General features: G+C 33.8%; 2 protein-coding genes across 3 annotated transcripts in view; both read left to right on the top strand.

The window, feature by feature from the left end:
- The first annotated feature begins 2,471 nt into the window (after positions 1 to 2,471).
- LOC108738021 lies at positions 2,472 to 13,230 on the top strand. 2 transcript variants are annotated; one of them, XM_018471230.2, is made up of 7 exons: positions 2,472 to 2,601; positions 3,589 to 3,782; positions 4,055 to 4,436; positions 4,563 to 4,690; positions 7,288 to 7,640; positions 11,036 to 11,188; positions 12,804 to 13,230. In XM_018471230.2, exons 1-7 carry the CDS (start codon positions 2,532 to 2,534, stop codon positions 13,153 to 13,155), a joined length of 1,632 nt encoding a protein of 543 aa, XP_018326732.2. In that variant the 5' UTR covers positions 2,472 to 2,531; the 3' UTR covers positions 13,156 to 13,230. The 2 variants fall into 2 exon arrangements, with proteins under 2 accessions (XP_018326732.2, XP_025831937.1); XM_025976152.1 differs by lacking the exon at positions 2,472 to 2,601 and adding an exon at positions 2,697 to 2,766.
- A 1,420-nt stretch (positions 13,231 to 14,650) lies between these two features.
- The window catches only part of LOC108738019 (G1/S-specific cyclin-D2-like), a 98,827-nt gene continuing 96,804 nt past the window's right edge, over positions 14,651 to 16,673 (top strand). Inside the window, exons 1-2 of the mRNA XM_018471228.2 lie at positions 14,651 to 15,065; positions 16,089 to 16,304. Of these exons, the coding sequence (XP_018326730.1) occupies positions 14,868 to 15,065; positions 16,089 to 16,304 (414 nt within the window). The 5' untranslated portion in view covers positions 14,651 to 14,867. The remainder of the gene's footprint in view (positions 15,066 to 16,088; positions 16,305 to 16,673) is intronic.

The raw sequence follows: 16,673 nt of genomic DNA on the forward strand, positions 1-16,673 counted from the left end.
TCACAGATTTGATAAATAATTAAATATGATTGTACAAGCTCGGGGGCAAGAATTAAATCTAGGAAGTATTTTTTATTATTATTGTTATAATTGTAATACGTAAGAAATATCTTGCAGTGACTGAAAAATTAGTTGTTTAGTTTTCTAGGGTAATTGTACAAATGATGGGGCCCCTCTCAGAAAGGGAAAAGGGAAAAGGGTAATGGGCATGAATAGAACAATAAAAATTGGTGGTGCAGGAGGTGAGAGATGAAAAATCGAAAATTTGAAGAAGAAACTAACGTACCCTCATAAATCAAATACTTTTATTATATATTGCTGTCGCCAGTAATTAAAGCTAAAGTTTCATGGAGATTGTGAGATAGCAAACAAAGTGGTTCTGTCTCTTCGTGCCTAGTCGGTTATCCTATTTCTAGTATCCATGGTAAGGGAGTTAGGCGTATGAATTTACCAATTTTACTGCGATTTGCAAATGCGCACTAGTGATTTTTAAAAAATGCGCAATATGCAAATCGTAGTAGAAAAAACCGAACACACCTATTTACAAGTGTGTTAGGTATGCTCACTTCTCGGACTTGCGCATAATACTCGAAGTAGTTGTAAGAGACATCAACTCATATACGTGTATTATATTACAGATGTCTACACCGTAATAGTTTCATATAGCCTAATCAAATAGTGTAAAATTTATTTTAATGTTTTTACAAGGTTGTCCTGGCGACTCCCCCCCCCCGCCACCTATATTTCCCTCCGACTAACTAACTCTCTCATACAGAATTTCTATTAGCAATTCCCACCTCCATACTCTGCACTTTCTTGTCTCCACCCTTTTTTAAAAACACTTATTTAGTGTTCTGCATAGTCAGCCCCACCCTATTCTCCCCTTTCGAGAGGTTGTCCCATCATCTACACATTTGCCGTTTTATAGTTTACAACGTTATAATTTAAATTTTGCTGATACATCCTTGACACGGTAGTTTTGTTATTGTTACTTCTGTAAGTTGAATATAGTGTAAGATACTAAAACAGATCTTGACAAAATCTTAAAATGTAAAAATTGAAGTTATAGCAATATAAGTAGATTCATTGTAAGGGAGGATATATAATTTTTGATTTACTGTTTAAAATTTTGTTATAAGTACAGAATGGTAAAATTTTGTTTCATTCGCATTCAAATAACAAAAAACAATAATTGTAAATAATTTTTAACCTAATGTTTAAAGCCACAATTGAATATTTTTTGGAGTGAATCATAATTCACCCTTTCTACATCATAACAATAAACAGTGCTATTGTGTGGATTTTGCTTTAACGAATTTTCATCGTGTTAATATTGATGACTTTTCTTACGATTAGTATAAGTCTGTATTATTGGCTTTGATTTTTTGATAAATTTCGAAAATTGCCAATTCTGTTCTAGTCATTGGCTATAATTTTACGATCGCACTATGTACTTTCATTGTACGTGTAGTATATTGTAAAATTTCATAGATAAAATACTTATCAGATAAATTCCAAAACTATATAATAAATAAATGTGAAATTAAAATGTGTTTTATATTGGTAATTTTAATAAAAAAGAACCCAATGGCGGATCTACTTAAGTGCTTTTTGGACTGCAGCCCAAGGCCCCGTGAACCCTAGCCTCTATTGCAAACAATAGACGGTATTGTGAAGAAAAAAAATATTTAAAACTAAAAACAATTCAATCATAAGGTTGGCAACCTTGTTTTCGTCAGTGTATTTTCTCGCTTGGGTGTTTATTACGGGGGACTTCCCGCTGCTTATCGCCTGACGCAATTTTTTTCTGTGCTTTTGTTCTCGTCGTCAAAGTAACAAACTGACTTTGTTATTGTTAAAACTCTTTATTTCATTTATAATCAATTTGGAACCTTTTCTTTAAAAAAATCTTAATAAATAACATTCCTTCAAAATAAAAAAATGCTTTAACTAAAACATGATTATTATTGAATTATTATTATTGTCGATTAAAAGAATGTTTTTGATAGAAACATGATTTAATTGAACAATAAACTTAAAACTATTATTTTAGAGGAACTATTAAAATTATTAAAACCATCAGTTCGAAAATTTTGTAAAAGATGTCGCCACGTTTTCTGAAAGGTAAACCAGAAAGATAAAGCCAAAGAAACTAAAATAAGGTAACTTCAATATTATATTATAAGTATTTGATATCAGTACTGGTAATATTAATTGAAGTAAATGACGAAAAGAAATAGTATAAATAGTTGTAAATGAAATAATTAACATTTTAAATAAAAAATAATCTATTATTTATTTAAAAAAATATTGATTGTGAAGTTTTAACAACTAATTAATTCCAACTGAATTTCCATTATAATTTTAATATGAATGTTATAATTTTATATTGTGCCTACCAATTTTTGAANNNNATATGTAAAACTGGCTGGGTGGCTAACTATTAAGGAAATAAGAAAAAATGATAATCTGTCACTTATTGACTTTTTCTATTATAAAAGATTATTATTAAGTCATATTTTTTCAAATTTATGCTAGGAAAAAGTAAAGTGACGGTGGATAACAAAGCAGTAAATGTTACCTCAGATGATCTTGCTTCAGGTAGGATTTTTCAAATGAATGCCATCTTTTTTAGACCAGTAAGCAGTTTTGATCCCTAAAAATTGAAAAAACTCCTGAGTATGTGAAACAAGGCCAAGAAATTAAAATTAATTTAAGTTTGTCGGAATACTTTTCGTAACTTCTCTATAAATCAATCTAAGTTAGGTACGAGAAACTACATTATTTATTTATAATTCTAGAATTCGTAAAATGCCGTTTTTATTTTAACCTTTATACTATAAGAAAGAATATTTTCTTTCGTGTACAATAGGTACCTATTGTTTGTTTCTTTGTAAAGCATATTTATCTGTTGCAACTTGTTGGTAAAATAAACAGTGATAGAAAAAGTCGAAAGATATTCTGCGTTTGTTTTCTTCTTTTCCAAAACGAATTAGAAATAGAAAATTCAACATTATTCTCTTGTCGTTTATTATGTGTCTACTACATTCCACTCGGTAGTTCTTGTAGATTAGATAGTTAAATTAAGTAGGCATCTGAAATTGTTAAATTTCGTTTTTGAACAATTTTTTAGTAATAACGCTGAATCATTTGTTTAATTAGTTGAAAAATTAACATATTTTTATAACGAGTGTGGAATTGGATTCTAAATCTTTACCTCTCTCTGATAAAAGAAAATACTAAATTGTAGTTACCCCCCTTTAGTTTAACTTTATTTTGCTTTAATATAGTAGCATGGAGCAGCTCGGTAGTTTAAATGATATTTTCTGTCGTTTGAATACTTTATTTTAAGGTGCATTGTCACTCACTTACTTAAGGTAATTTAAAATAAATTTCTGACTACCAGAAACAACTTCAAGGTATTACACCTACACTATTCTAAACGATAGTACATATTAACCATTAAATTATTTATTACATTCTTCTCTTTTCCTCAGACTCTAGTAAAAGTTTTATATGAACGAACATTTCAATATCTTAAATCCCTTTGTCGCGATCAGCGACTTTATATGATATAACAACTTTTAGAACAAACGTCTCCTCAGCAGAATGACGAATGTCCTTTGGAAGATATGCGACAACATTTACAGAACGTCATTGATCATATGGGACCTGAAACACCTCATTATCGCTTTACAACCACCACAAGTACTGAATGTTTAGATGGAGACAATGAAGAGTCATATTTTGAATCTACTTCTATAATAAGCTCTGTTGTTCAGGTAAATTTTAAAATATGCATAATAAGAATATCAAGTAAATAGCAGTATATTGCTATCTTTAGATATTTGCTGTTACCTCTAGTATTTTACAATATTTGATAAGGCTTTCCCTGCTAAACAGAAAAAACTTAAAAAAAGCTTTTAGGTGTTTCAATTAAGTTAGTACTGTTAAGAGACTATTAGTATTTCACAAAGATCCGCTTTAAATCTTAAAATCAAATTTAATTGTTTATTTCTCATTGTTATTCAAATATCATATAAACGCATTTCAGATAAAACAAATCCAAATGCAGGAGCAAGCTTTCGACACTCTTGATTCCTCCGAAGTATCAGCTATCCCACCTGATACACAAAGGACAGATTGTCAAGATGCTGAAGTCCAAGTTCCTTCAAAAAATTCGCTAGAAAAGGGTCATCAACACGTTTCGTGTGAACGACCATGTTATTGTCCAAATCCATCATATGGGTATCATTATCAACCATGCTACATACCATATCCGAATTTTCCACAGCCTCTTCCTATCTGTTGCTCACCGCCCATACAGCCTCAAGAACAACAGCAACCCACGGAAATGATTCATCCGTGCAGGGAAGCTGTAAATGTTCCTCCAAAACCTGTTCAATCGCAACCAAAACCCTGCCACCATCCTCAAGGTAAATAGACCTCAAAATCTAAAAACTCAAAACTTCTGGAATAATTATAAAATTGTATACAATTTCACATAATTTTAAGGGCATAAGATATATTATGGTTTTATCAAAAATAATGTTTATTTCTAGGGAGATACGTTATACCCAAACATAACTGTAAGGGATGGTCGTTTCTAAAATGTTTTAGAAAAGAACGCCCAAAAAATGAATTTATTAAACTGTACGTCGAAAATCCTTCTGAACATCATCCACCCGAGGTGATTATTCCACTTTGAGTATATATCATTGAGTTACAAAGAGAAGGAAGGTCAGAAAAAAATTACTTTAAAATTGTGGGGATGCAAATGTTATAATACGTACTAAAATGAAAACTAAAAAGTATTGTCGATTAATCTATAGTAAAGACAGTGTGCTTGAAATAATTAAAATTGGAAAATAACACCCTGTATACAGTAGAGTGTAGGAGTGATAACAGCTTTTTATCTGAAATTTGCAACACCGCAACACCAGTACCCGATTTATATTTATTTTAAGTATAGGGTACTTCACTTTGTACCGTCCCTTCCTACTACTTTCTTATTTTGATCTTTAATCACTTCACTCGTATCTATTTACCTCGCCCTACACGTTTAAAGTATTAGTTATTAAAAAACTATTTTAGAAATATTTTGGTGGATAAGTTAAGTAGGTACGGAAAAGTGAAATGATTGAATGAAAATCATAAAATAAAAGTGTAAAATGAAACAAAAATGGCACCTTTTTACGTAACTTTTTATTGTCAGAGTTTATGCTCTTCATCGTCTCTCTGATTTTGTTTATAAAAGGGCAATGGGTGAGATTTCTAGAGATAATAAGGATCTCTGATAATTTCTCACTCGCTTTAAACGAGGAATGCTCCTTTCTCGAGAACAATTTGTGATCGAAGTATAAAGCGTTATCCAATTTTAGGTAAAAGTTGCACAAATACTGGTTTCTCAATAACACAGAGAGATTCATCATGATAGGGTCGTCAGTCCTAAGACTGGTTGGACATGTACCTCCACTCATTCCTATCCTGAGCTAAACTTCGCATTTCCCTAAAACTAGAACAACCCACATCATTAACTATTTGCGAACAGTAATCTAACCTAGGTCTACCTCTACCCCTCCTAACTCCTGTTTCTGCCTCTAATATGTCTCTGACTAGACCTTCATGCCTGATAAGGTGTCCTACATGCCTGATAAGGTGTCCTACCAACCTATCTCACCTATTTTTGATTGACTTCCATACAGTCCTCTGTTCTCCTATTCTTTCTAATACCTCTTCATTTCTAACCTTTTATATCCACGTTATCCTCATCATTCGCCTATAACACCACAGAGAGATTATAATGATAAAATTAATAAAATCTTTATATTATTGGGACAATTTTGCACGAGAGACTGGACTTTTCTGTGAATCTAAAATCTGCGTCCCCTAGGCTGTGCCCATGTGGCCTACTAGGAAATCCAGCACTGCCCAACACCAATGTTACGGCCATGATAACCGAGATCTACCGATGTTATGCTGTAGTCTCATCGTTTTAGATTTAGATTTTTTTATTTGCGTTATCATCTCCATTAAAGGAGCAGATACTCACTAATCAAGCTTAAAGTGCACCCTAACTGCTCGAATGAAACTAGTTTTTTTATGCAGAGGTTCCTTGACAATAACGCTTTATGTATTCAAGATATTTTATTCAAGCATGTCATCCCTGTATTTAATTAATAATATTGATACATGATATTGCAAGATCACACGTCGTCCATATAGTGGAACAACATTGAGAGAATGTAGATATTGAGATATTATACTGACTGTTTCAGCCATAAAGAGAAAAGTAGGACAATTTAGCCCTTACTACAGTAGATAATGATTTCTTGTTCTTACAAAACGTTCTATTAAAAAGTAGGTAATCACTAACTGCTGTGACCATTTATTTTTTTAAATTAATAGCGGTAATAATCCAAATCATCCCACAGGTGGTTGCAAATTTCTGGTAAAAAACCTGTCATCATTCGTATACCCTGTATTCACCCATCACTGAAATTTAGAAAACTACTCCCAGCATTGAAGTGTGGGTAATGGTCTAGATGAACCCGAAGGGGGTGGGAGTGGGGGGTCGATAGAGGAGGTCTCCCCCACCACTGCACCATAAAAAGTTCGTGGCGTTCTCACCCCCCATAAAAAGTTATGGGGGTTCAAAGTTAATAAAAATGCCAATTTTTATACATTTCTAGGCATGTAAATATTTATATAGTCATTCTTAAACAATATTCAAAGGTAAAACTAATGAAAAATACATAAAAATATTGAGAAAGTTATATAAAACATTATTTAAATATTATTATCAATAGGGTAGGTTAGGTTAGGTTATCGGGTTTTGTTCAAGTGACCACTCTCTATCGATCCCCCAACTCCACCCGCTCGAAAATATTTTTTTTATTGAATTTTATTTGAATTATAGTGTATGAAAATTGTCAAAATAATCAACTTTCAACCCCCATAACTTTTTATGGGAGTGCGACCGCCGCAAATTTTTTATGGGGTTTTACTCAGGTGACCACCCTCTTTCGATCCCCTGAAAGGGGTGGGGGGCCATCATCTAACGCCCATAACTGTTTATGGGGGTTAGACCGCTACGAACTTTTGGGGGGGGGGGTAACCACCTCTTTCGATCACACCCATCATCTAGACATTTACCGAAGTGTGTAATATGGAAATACAAGCTTTATAGAACGTTTTCTCTTATTTTATTTCCTAGAAGGGGTTTGTTCTATTATTTTTTGTCGATTTTATCTGTATAAACAAATAATCTAAATTTGTATAACGCAGAAACTGGTTTTTGATCTGGTTGCGGGTATTCCCCAACCTTGTACGAATACGATTTCAACCAACACTGTGAATAATGTCGTGAAGAGTACTGGAGCCAACACATCAGTCATAAAAACAAAGTGTTCTTCTGTTAATGCGGCGTCAGTTGTAAAATGTCATGGAGTCTGTACCAGCAAACTAACCACTGGTGCTAGATCAATCTGTTCTCAAACGCCCTGTGGCACTCCTTGTTCCAGAAGTGAACATGTTCTTGTAAATCGAATTTCTCAAGACAGAAATCGAGGGATAACAAGTTGCAAGGGTGATCTTGATACAAAAATTGAGGTGTACTATTTTGATCACGGAAACAGCGCGTAAGTTTTGGTAATTGTAAGGGTGTGCCCTTTTAGATTTAATAGTTTTGTTTTATAAAAGCGTTTGAAATTTCTTTAAAAAAATTGGTACTAAGTACAAAATTATTTATTAGGTACTTAATTAATATAGAATCGTGCAGAAAAAAAGGGTTGAAGAATATGAGAGGAAGACCAAGTTTAGAAGGATTGAAGTCATTTTGGCTTTACGGGTAAAACTACAGGTATTAACAGATATAGCGTATACATAGGATTCGTGGATCTAGAGGAAGCATTGGGAAACATTAAATAGGGTTGTAACGGAAATGCGCATCCGCAACTTCGAATGATCCGCATTAATTTTAATATCCACACCCTTCTCCGCATCTCCAAAGTTAAATTATTATTCGTATCGGCGTATCTTTATAAGGATATTTATTGTATTACGATATGGGGTACTGCTTTTTATAAACTATAATCCACCTTTGTTAGATTTTCGATACTGACAAATACTCATCATCATAAGGTCGTCAGTCCTAAGACTGGTTGGCAACGTACCTCCACTCTTTCCTACCCTGAACTAAACGTCGCATCTCCCTACAACTAGAACAATCCATATCCTTAACTATTTGCGAACAGTAATCTAATCTAGGTCTACCTACACCCCTCCTAATTCCTGTCTCTACCTCTAATATGTCTCTGATTAGACCTATGCCTGTGAAGGTAACCTATCTCGCCTATTTCTTATTGAGTTCTATAGAGTCCTTTGTTCTCCTATTCTTTCTAATACCTCTTCATTTCTAACCTTTTCTATTCACGTTATTCTCATCATTCGTCTATAACACCACATTTCGTAAGCTTCTAACCTTTTATTTTCCGCCGCGCCCATTGTCCATGTTTCGCACCCGTACAACGCCTTTAATGACAAACACTTGTCTAAAATATACATACATAAACAATCTGAATCGCAATAGTAAAACGAAGGAAACATTAAAAATAGTATTGTTATTAACTTTGATTCCTTAAACAATCACAAGGAATAACTAGTTTTTGATGAATCGGTTAATGTTTTGTTTTTGAAATTCTCAATTGAGAATTGTATCTGTTTAGAATCTTTTTTTTATCTTCGTGGAAGAGGGGAAATCTTCAGAAGACACCCAGTCATCCGAACGACTGACTAGTGTCGGATTCCCGAGGAAGAAGTCCTCGGACCTACCGACTAAAACCCCTCTACCTCAGGCCGTTCTAGGACCCATTAAGGTCCTCTTCAGCCGATTTAGAATCTTAAAAGTACACATATTTATAATTTACTCCAACGCCCACAATAATGATGGAAAAATTAGAAGTGGTTGATACCTGAAAGTAGATCTGGTTATGAAGTTACCAGTTCAGGTACCAACCCTCCGAGAAATTTCAAGTCTGAAAAAACCAGATAATAAAATTAGTTTAGCTGATCGTAAGAATTTGCATTTATGACTAGGGAACAACATCTATTTACAAAATGCACAGATAGGTACATATTTCCATACTGTCGGAGGTAAATAAAGCAATAAAATCCAAGAATTATACTAAAGATAAACATAAACTAGAAGATGTCTTTGTAACATCCAACATTCCGCCCGCCTTGAAGGGTTCACCGTTAAACAAATAAGATTTTGTTTTTTAACACTTCAGAATCACAAACACTCACTATGTTCGATTGAAAGTGGACAGATTTTCGTAATTCTGCGCTTGAATTCACCCTTGGTTGTTTTGACGGTAACAGTTCCAGTGAACCCATCAGGTCCAAAATGTAGCTGAATTATCTTCCCCAAAACCCATTGGAGAGATGACAAATTTTTTAGGACAGTGGTGTCTATCTGCAGACTAGGTCCTTGTTTCTTCCATTTCGATCGCTATTGGAATGCTGTTAAATATTCCCGTTGCCAACGTTTCCAAAAATGTTGGGATAGTTGTTGGATCTGTTGCCATCGAGAAAGTCGGTTGATATAGGTTTCACAGGAGCATTAAGTGGACAGCCTATAAGGAAATGGCCCTGAAGATAGGACGTCCAGTTCGTTTGCGGAATTGGGAATAGGAGTAAGAGAGCGTGAACTGAGGATTGATTCGATTTGGGCTGGCAATGTAATCATTTCCTCAAAGATAACATTTGCGTCACCCATCACGCGTTTAATTTGAAAATTTGCTGATTTAATTTCAGCCTCCCAAATCGATTACATTTTTATTAAAATCGTTTATGCAGTTGTCGAAGCTCATCTTTTCATTATTTGAAAGTGTACCATTCTCAATATGTATGAAAATAAAAGGATTAAATAACGTTAATAAATCTACTGAGTATTTTCAGAGAAAAACGAAATATCCGTATCTACATCCGCAAGGTAAACTTCACTAAATTCACATCCATATATAACGTTAAGTATGATAACATGGTGATTATAATGCTTAAAAATGTAGGGACGAGATAGTGGAGGAGAATTTAAGCAGTAACGTAGAGTAATAAATATTAGGAGAGTAGTTGGACAAAGATGCACAATTACCGGTAATTTTTAATTGATATATCGAAGGTACATTTAATATTATTAGAGACAAAACAACTTCTGGGATAAGATATACAGGGACAAAAGATTACTAGATATACTTAGATTTGGGGACGATATAGTTGTATAATGAGGATAATGAATACATGAGAAAGAAAAGAACAGAAATCAGAAGGTATTGGAAAAAGTCGGGCAATACAGAATATACTACGGAAATCAATAAAGATTAGGCTACTTTTCACAGATAGTAAGAAATGTGTTGTTCTAGATTCAAAGATTAGCCCAGGACAGAAAGGAGTGACGTGGGTGTCCAGTCGATCCTGTTGATAATAAAATGATACTTTAAAACGTTTCAAAATTGCGATTTAGTAAAAATTTCATAATTATTATTAATTACGTGCGTTCGTCCCTGAAATCTGGGGGAAAATATCTTATTTTCGGTAAGAATATGGTAAAAATATCATAGATTACGCACCTCGGAACGAAAGTGATTATATCACACCATGCGTCGTTTGCCATCCGCACCAAAGGCTGAAACGCCTTCTAGATAATGTAATAATTTCGGTTCGTTGTTTGGTTTCACCCTGTTGTAAATGTAATTGTTTTAGCCTCGTATAGAAGGATGAATGGTCGGACTTTCGGAATAAATGTGACAAAAAATAATTCTTTCTATTCACAAATTGATTTGTGAGATCCACGATTACTATTTTTATACAGGAAGTTTGAAGCCTTAGAACTCTTCTAATAATAATCTTCATGCTGCTTAAATAGTAAATATTGCACCACGATGCGATGTAGCCATATACATAGAAACTAATTACTTAAAAATTGAGAGTCTAGTCAACAAAAACAGTAACCAATATAAATTTTATTCATTTGCAGATATTACTGTACCACCGACAGCCCACCCATTATTGATACTGACGTCTTGGGAGAGAAAAGTGAACAATGCGCAAAACGATTCTGGGCCGAAAGCTTTGGCACAGTATATATTGGAATCACTTTATTCACAACATTTGTTTTACAATTTTTTAAGTAAGTGCATTCTTTACCTATATTAAAAATACTAGAAAAAATAAATTCATTGGAGCGGTTGTTGCCGAGAGTTTGAGGTATGATGGTCTACCGCTCCTGCTGACCAAACATCTAATAAACCAGGATATTTTAACCCGGAGTCCATGGATTCTGTAGGAATTTATGTCATGAGTGCATGGGGTCCCATGGCTATATAATAATTTGTAAAACTACGCGCTGTCTGTTTGACTTTTCGTGTCATTGGATTAGGCGTTCAAGTGGTACAAAACAACTCTTTAATTAAGGTACTTATTCAGCTTAACCAACAGTAACTTTATCGGTTTAGACCATTGCTTACCATTTAGGAAGTCACCGGTTTGATTCCGAGTCTGCCTTAGTTTCATTGAGGCAGCAAAATTCCACAGAAAATCTTTCACTTTTTTCTGTCTTTATTTCGTTTGTCTTTTCTTTCTAACCCCAACCGCCATCTACCCACTCCAACGATTCTTAATAGGAGACTAACTTTCTCGACTTAGACCATTGCTTAGCATTTAGGAAGACACCGGTTTGATTCCGGGTCCTCCTTAGTTTCATTGGGGCAGCAAAATTCCACAGAAAATCTTTCACTTTTTTTCTGTCTTTATTTCGTTCGTCTCATCTTTCTAATCACAACCGCAACTACCCACTCCAAGGATTCCTAAAAGGAGTCTAAGAAGGACTTTCCACCCTACTCAGGACGTAATTCGGAGAAGCTGTCCATCAATTTCATAAGTACCTAATGCGAATGAAACACCCAAGGATTTTTGAAATATCCTTCTTTCTAATTACTGATTGTAACACAAACACAAATTTCTATTGTCTTCCAGAGTCCAGTCATTGTTAATAAAATCATATAGATCAAATAGATCAAGAAACTGATCTAGACATAATTCTACTCTTCTTTGAGTTTCTGGATTCTTTTAAGACATGGAGGACAAGTTTCCATTTCTTTTATTAATTAAAAGAATAATTCCATTCTAATGATTACCTTTTTTAAAAAGGGAAGTGGTACCCCGTGCACTTTCATCATGCTTCATATCTTGGGTCATTATCAAAATATTATTCGTAAAATCAGCTTTTAAAATCTTTATCATTCTAAATTCTTTTAAATGAAAAATAGTACATTACGTATCGAGGGAAGAAACAGGGTTATTTCAGACTGCATATGAATTGTCACCCGATCCGAAGGCGAGGGTGGCAAACATGCAGTCTGAGACATCCCTGTTTCTTCCCGAGGTACGTATACTATTTTTTGTCATGTTTGTGCGGAAAGCTCGTTATTAAATTGATAGTTGGCGAAATAAGAGTAAATGATTTAGAGGTTAGAAAGACATTGTCATTGAACAACTGATTTCTGCGCATGCCCATAAATTTCAGCGCATGCGCTCAAAAGACTTTTCCTCGCGACTAAAACACGGCTGAAAAGAGGCCATTTCTTCCCTATTTAATAGCATGCAAAACGAGCTTTCCGCGCTAACATGACAAAAATGATATTTTCACTTTTTCCTATTTTTAGTAGAAGATAACTTTAACTACCTCGCATTGTTTTACGACTGAATCTAAAGTATAGATCTGAATTTTGATTAATTACTTCCAGATTTTTACTCTACGGTCTTATTCGTCCATTGACGGTAGGTCTGCTTCAACTGGCCTGCGATTACTTTTTCAAACCTTTTTTGGCAATACTATTTAATGGCTTTGTTCAGCCGATACTTATATTTTTCTACAATGTGGCAACATCCCTTAGAGATCTTTGCGATCCGATTGCAGAAGGCTGTGGATACTTTTTGCACGAACTTGCATTTTTATGCAGATCAATAAGATTGTTCGACTACAAATCACAAAAACCTAACAAAGAATGTATTAGGGAGAAACGATCAAAGTGTTGCGCAAGTCCTGTGTGCAAACACAAGAAACAACAAGTAATAAATATACCCCCCTGTTGTTAAAGATTAAGACTAAAAATATATCTGTTATTATATACATACATATATAATTGTATTTTCTCAATTTTACAATAATTTTTACTTATACACATTTATTATAAACATATATTAACTGCTATAAAGTAAAGTGATTTTTGTCTAATAAAACAGTTTTATTATTCTAAAAAAAATTCGATTTATGCATCTAGAATTAAGTAATTGTATTTGCATTACAATTTTTTTACATTCATAATCGCCCTTACTTTGGTTATATCTGAATACGAATGCCCCTTGGGCTTACTTTTCTAATGTAATACTATATTTTCAAAAACCTGAAACTTGGTAACATTTTTGGTATACTTCCTTTAGTTTCTGTAGCGATGTGACCTTCAGTTTGACCGGCGCAAAGTAGAAAAGAACAGCAGGCCAGAAAAGGAAGGAGATAACTCTCGGCCAAACTCTTAACCGGTGAGGAGCATATAATCCGTACAGTACTGCACGGAGAAATTGATCATTTTATCCACTACAATTGCATTGCTCAAATGTGCTGTTATTGGTACCAATTACTACCGAAAATATCAAGGAGACGTTTATTTATATTTGAAGACATATTAAAAGCATTAACGCTTGTTTTCGACTGGCACTACTATTCATGATCGAACAAAACTTTTGGAAGGTACTGTATGAAAAAGTATATTTAATGAACAAGAGTCGAGAGTATCCAAGACATTGAAAGGGGCACATCGCTAGAGAAAGTAAATGAAGTATACCCTTGGTAGCTTTTATCAGTAAGCAAATGGTACAATTTCCAAATGAGTTTAATATCTTATATATTATATAGAAACATAGGAACCATAATTATTTTTGTAAATTAATAAAGAAGAGAAAAATGATTTAAAATCTTTTTGTGACCAGTGTTATGCAACTAATGAATTAAATGAAACTGTTACCTAACTCAAAAGTTAAAACAAAGGCAACTTCGAAAAAACTTTCAACTTAATTTTAGTTTCAAAATAAAGAATGGAAAAATAATAAATTAATATAAGAAAATAGTACACCTACACAGAAGGTACTTAACACCCTTAATTTTAATTTGTTTTCTTCATATACTACTCTACTTTTCCCAGATAAAACCCATTTAGCACATGATACCTAGTTACTTTCCTTTTTCTCCCTATTTTCTGTAAAATTTGTTAATTATTTTTTATTAACGAATAGGAATAAATTTTAATGGGAGAATGATGTCAATTTATTTTATTTGTCTAGACCTTTTTTGAAATATGTACCTGCGTATAATGCACCCATAAAAAATGAAGTCGTAAGGTCAATAATTGGAGTTGTTCAAACCTGTATATTCATCTAAATATAAAACCTACGATATGTATGTATTTACAACTCCAGAGCAGATGTTCTATATTCAACAAGACAGGTAGGAATCTCCCATCCAGGTGTTTCGCTGATTGATTTGCGCTTGCGTGTATTTCACAACCTAAACAATAAAACATGTTGCTTCCCTTTCTTTGCGACCAGTTGCATTTAGCTCGTCGACTGGTGTATACCGTCTACCATCAGTCGAAGTTAGTGAAGGTGACAGTTAAAGAGTTACTGTTTTAGTAGAAGTGTCGTGCTGAATGTGACATCTAAATTTTTAATGTAATTAGGTGTAACAGAAAGTGAAATTGAAATTCTAAGACGTGTGCCAACAAACTTAGTGACATTGATCGTTTTGAAATCATATGGAATTGACCTGCATCGAGAACATGGCCACTACAAATTTTGCTAAAAAGGATCCAATAATCTTCAGGGATTCACGTGTCATTGAAAATTTGCTGAAGGATCAAGGCTTTTATGTCCCCAGATGCAATTATTTCGACGAAGTACAAACTGACATTGAGCCTTTCATGAGAAAAGTTGTCACAACTTGGATGTTGGAGGTAAACAAATCAGACGTTATTTGGGAAAAATAGATTTATCAGACTTGCTTGAATAGTAATCCATTAACACGTTATTTACTAATTCCTTTTACAGTATACAATAGATAATAGATCTCATCATTTTTAGTTATTGACCTTACAAAAATAACCCTAAGTATATTTTACGTTTTGATATTCATCAGATGACATACTTCTTATAGGTACATACATTTAAATAAGTATCTAATTATTTTTAGGCTATTGACAACTTCTGTACAATAGTAGGCATAGTATCTTATATGTGTTTCATAGAGAAGGTTACAGTATAAATGTAAACTTTTGATTTTACAATATTACAAACAGTGAACAAGCAATATGTTATATATGCCTACCTATTAATCAAAACAATTGTGCAGTTAACAGGTAAAATACCTCTATTAAATTTATTTGTGAGTGGTTTGTGTTTATAATCGAGATCAAGAACAATAAATATTTATTATTTATTGCTGTTTCTTCTACTTCTTCGTTTCGTGGGATCTATAGATTTTTAGAATGTAGACTTATATGAACGTGAATATGTATAGGTTAGTTTAATTGCGAGAAATGAATGATAAGAACTGAAATACTGCTATTTATACATTAAGCACACAATTTCAATATTATAATTATGAATATTATTTACTGAACAATTAGAAATGTTATATCTTATGGTTGGAGGGTAGGAGTTGGGTCATTGTTTTACTTTATTTTACGCTTGGGGCAAATGTTTGAAACCTGTGTGCTTACCTAATATTTGAGTGTATTTTATTTTATTTTTTATTAGATTTATTTAACATTCATCTCTCCCCACGTAGCGGGACCATAACGTACTACCTGACCCCTCCCATCCTTATTACTCTGATACGTTAGGCGGACATTCTAAAAGTTTACGTTAGCATTGACCCCCTCCCAGAGCAATAGTACCCGGTTGGACTCACCCCTCCCCCCAATACGTGATTAATAGACAAACATTTTTATCTAATCGATGCTTCTGTATTATTCTAGGTGTGTGAAGAGCAAATGTGTGAAGATCAAATTCTACCCTTAGCTATAAATTACATGGACCGATTTCTTTGCGTGTGTGCCATTAAAAGACAGCAACTCCAACTTTTGGGAGCCACTTGTTTGCTGATAGCCTCAAAATTTCGAAGCAGTAGCGTGCTGACAATTGATTTGCTATGCGCCTATACGGACTACAGTGTCACCTACGATCACATTTCGGTAAGTCAGTTAAGATATTTTTTTTTATGGGTGGCGCAACTACTTTGGGACAAAATAGGGTAGTGCTCTAGAGTTCAAAGAGTCCTTGGCAAGACCACTTCTTTCTTCTTTGACAAATAAAAATTTAGTCATATTCACGGTCAAATTCATTGAATAATATATGGGGTCGCTATCGCTCCCAGTAGGCACTAGAGGCTTACCTGAGGGGTCGTGGTAGCTCTAGAGGCAAATGAGGGGGTGCGTTATAGCCTGTGGCCGTGCCTACCTATTTAAGAAATTTATAAAGCTGAAAAGTATTTATTAAGGACCCCGATTCCCCCTCCTGTTTTCGTAATAAAAAGACAGATAAGGATATTTCATATAAAAGTG

The sequence above is a fragment of the Agrilus planipennis genome, unplaced genomic scaffold, assembly GCF_000699045.2.
Source record: "Agrilus planipennis isolate EAB-ADULT unplaced genomic scaffold, Apla_2.0 scaffold189, whole genome shotgun sequence".
In the NCBI taxonomy this organism is placed as follows: Eukaryota; Metazoa; Arthropoda; class Insecta; order Coleoptera; family Buprestidae; genus Agrilus; species Agrilus planipennis.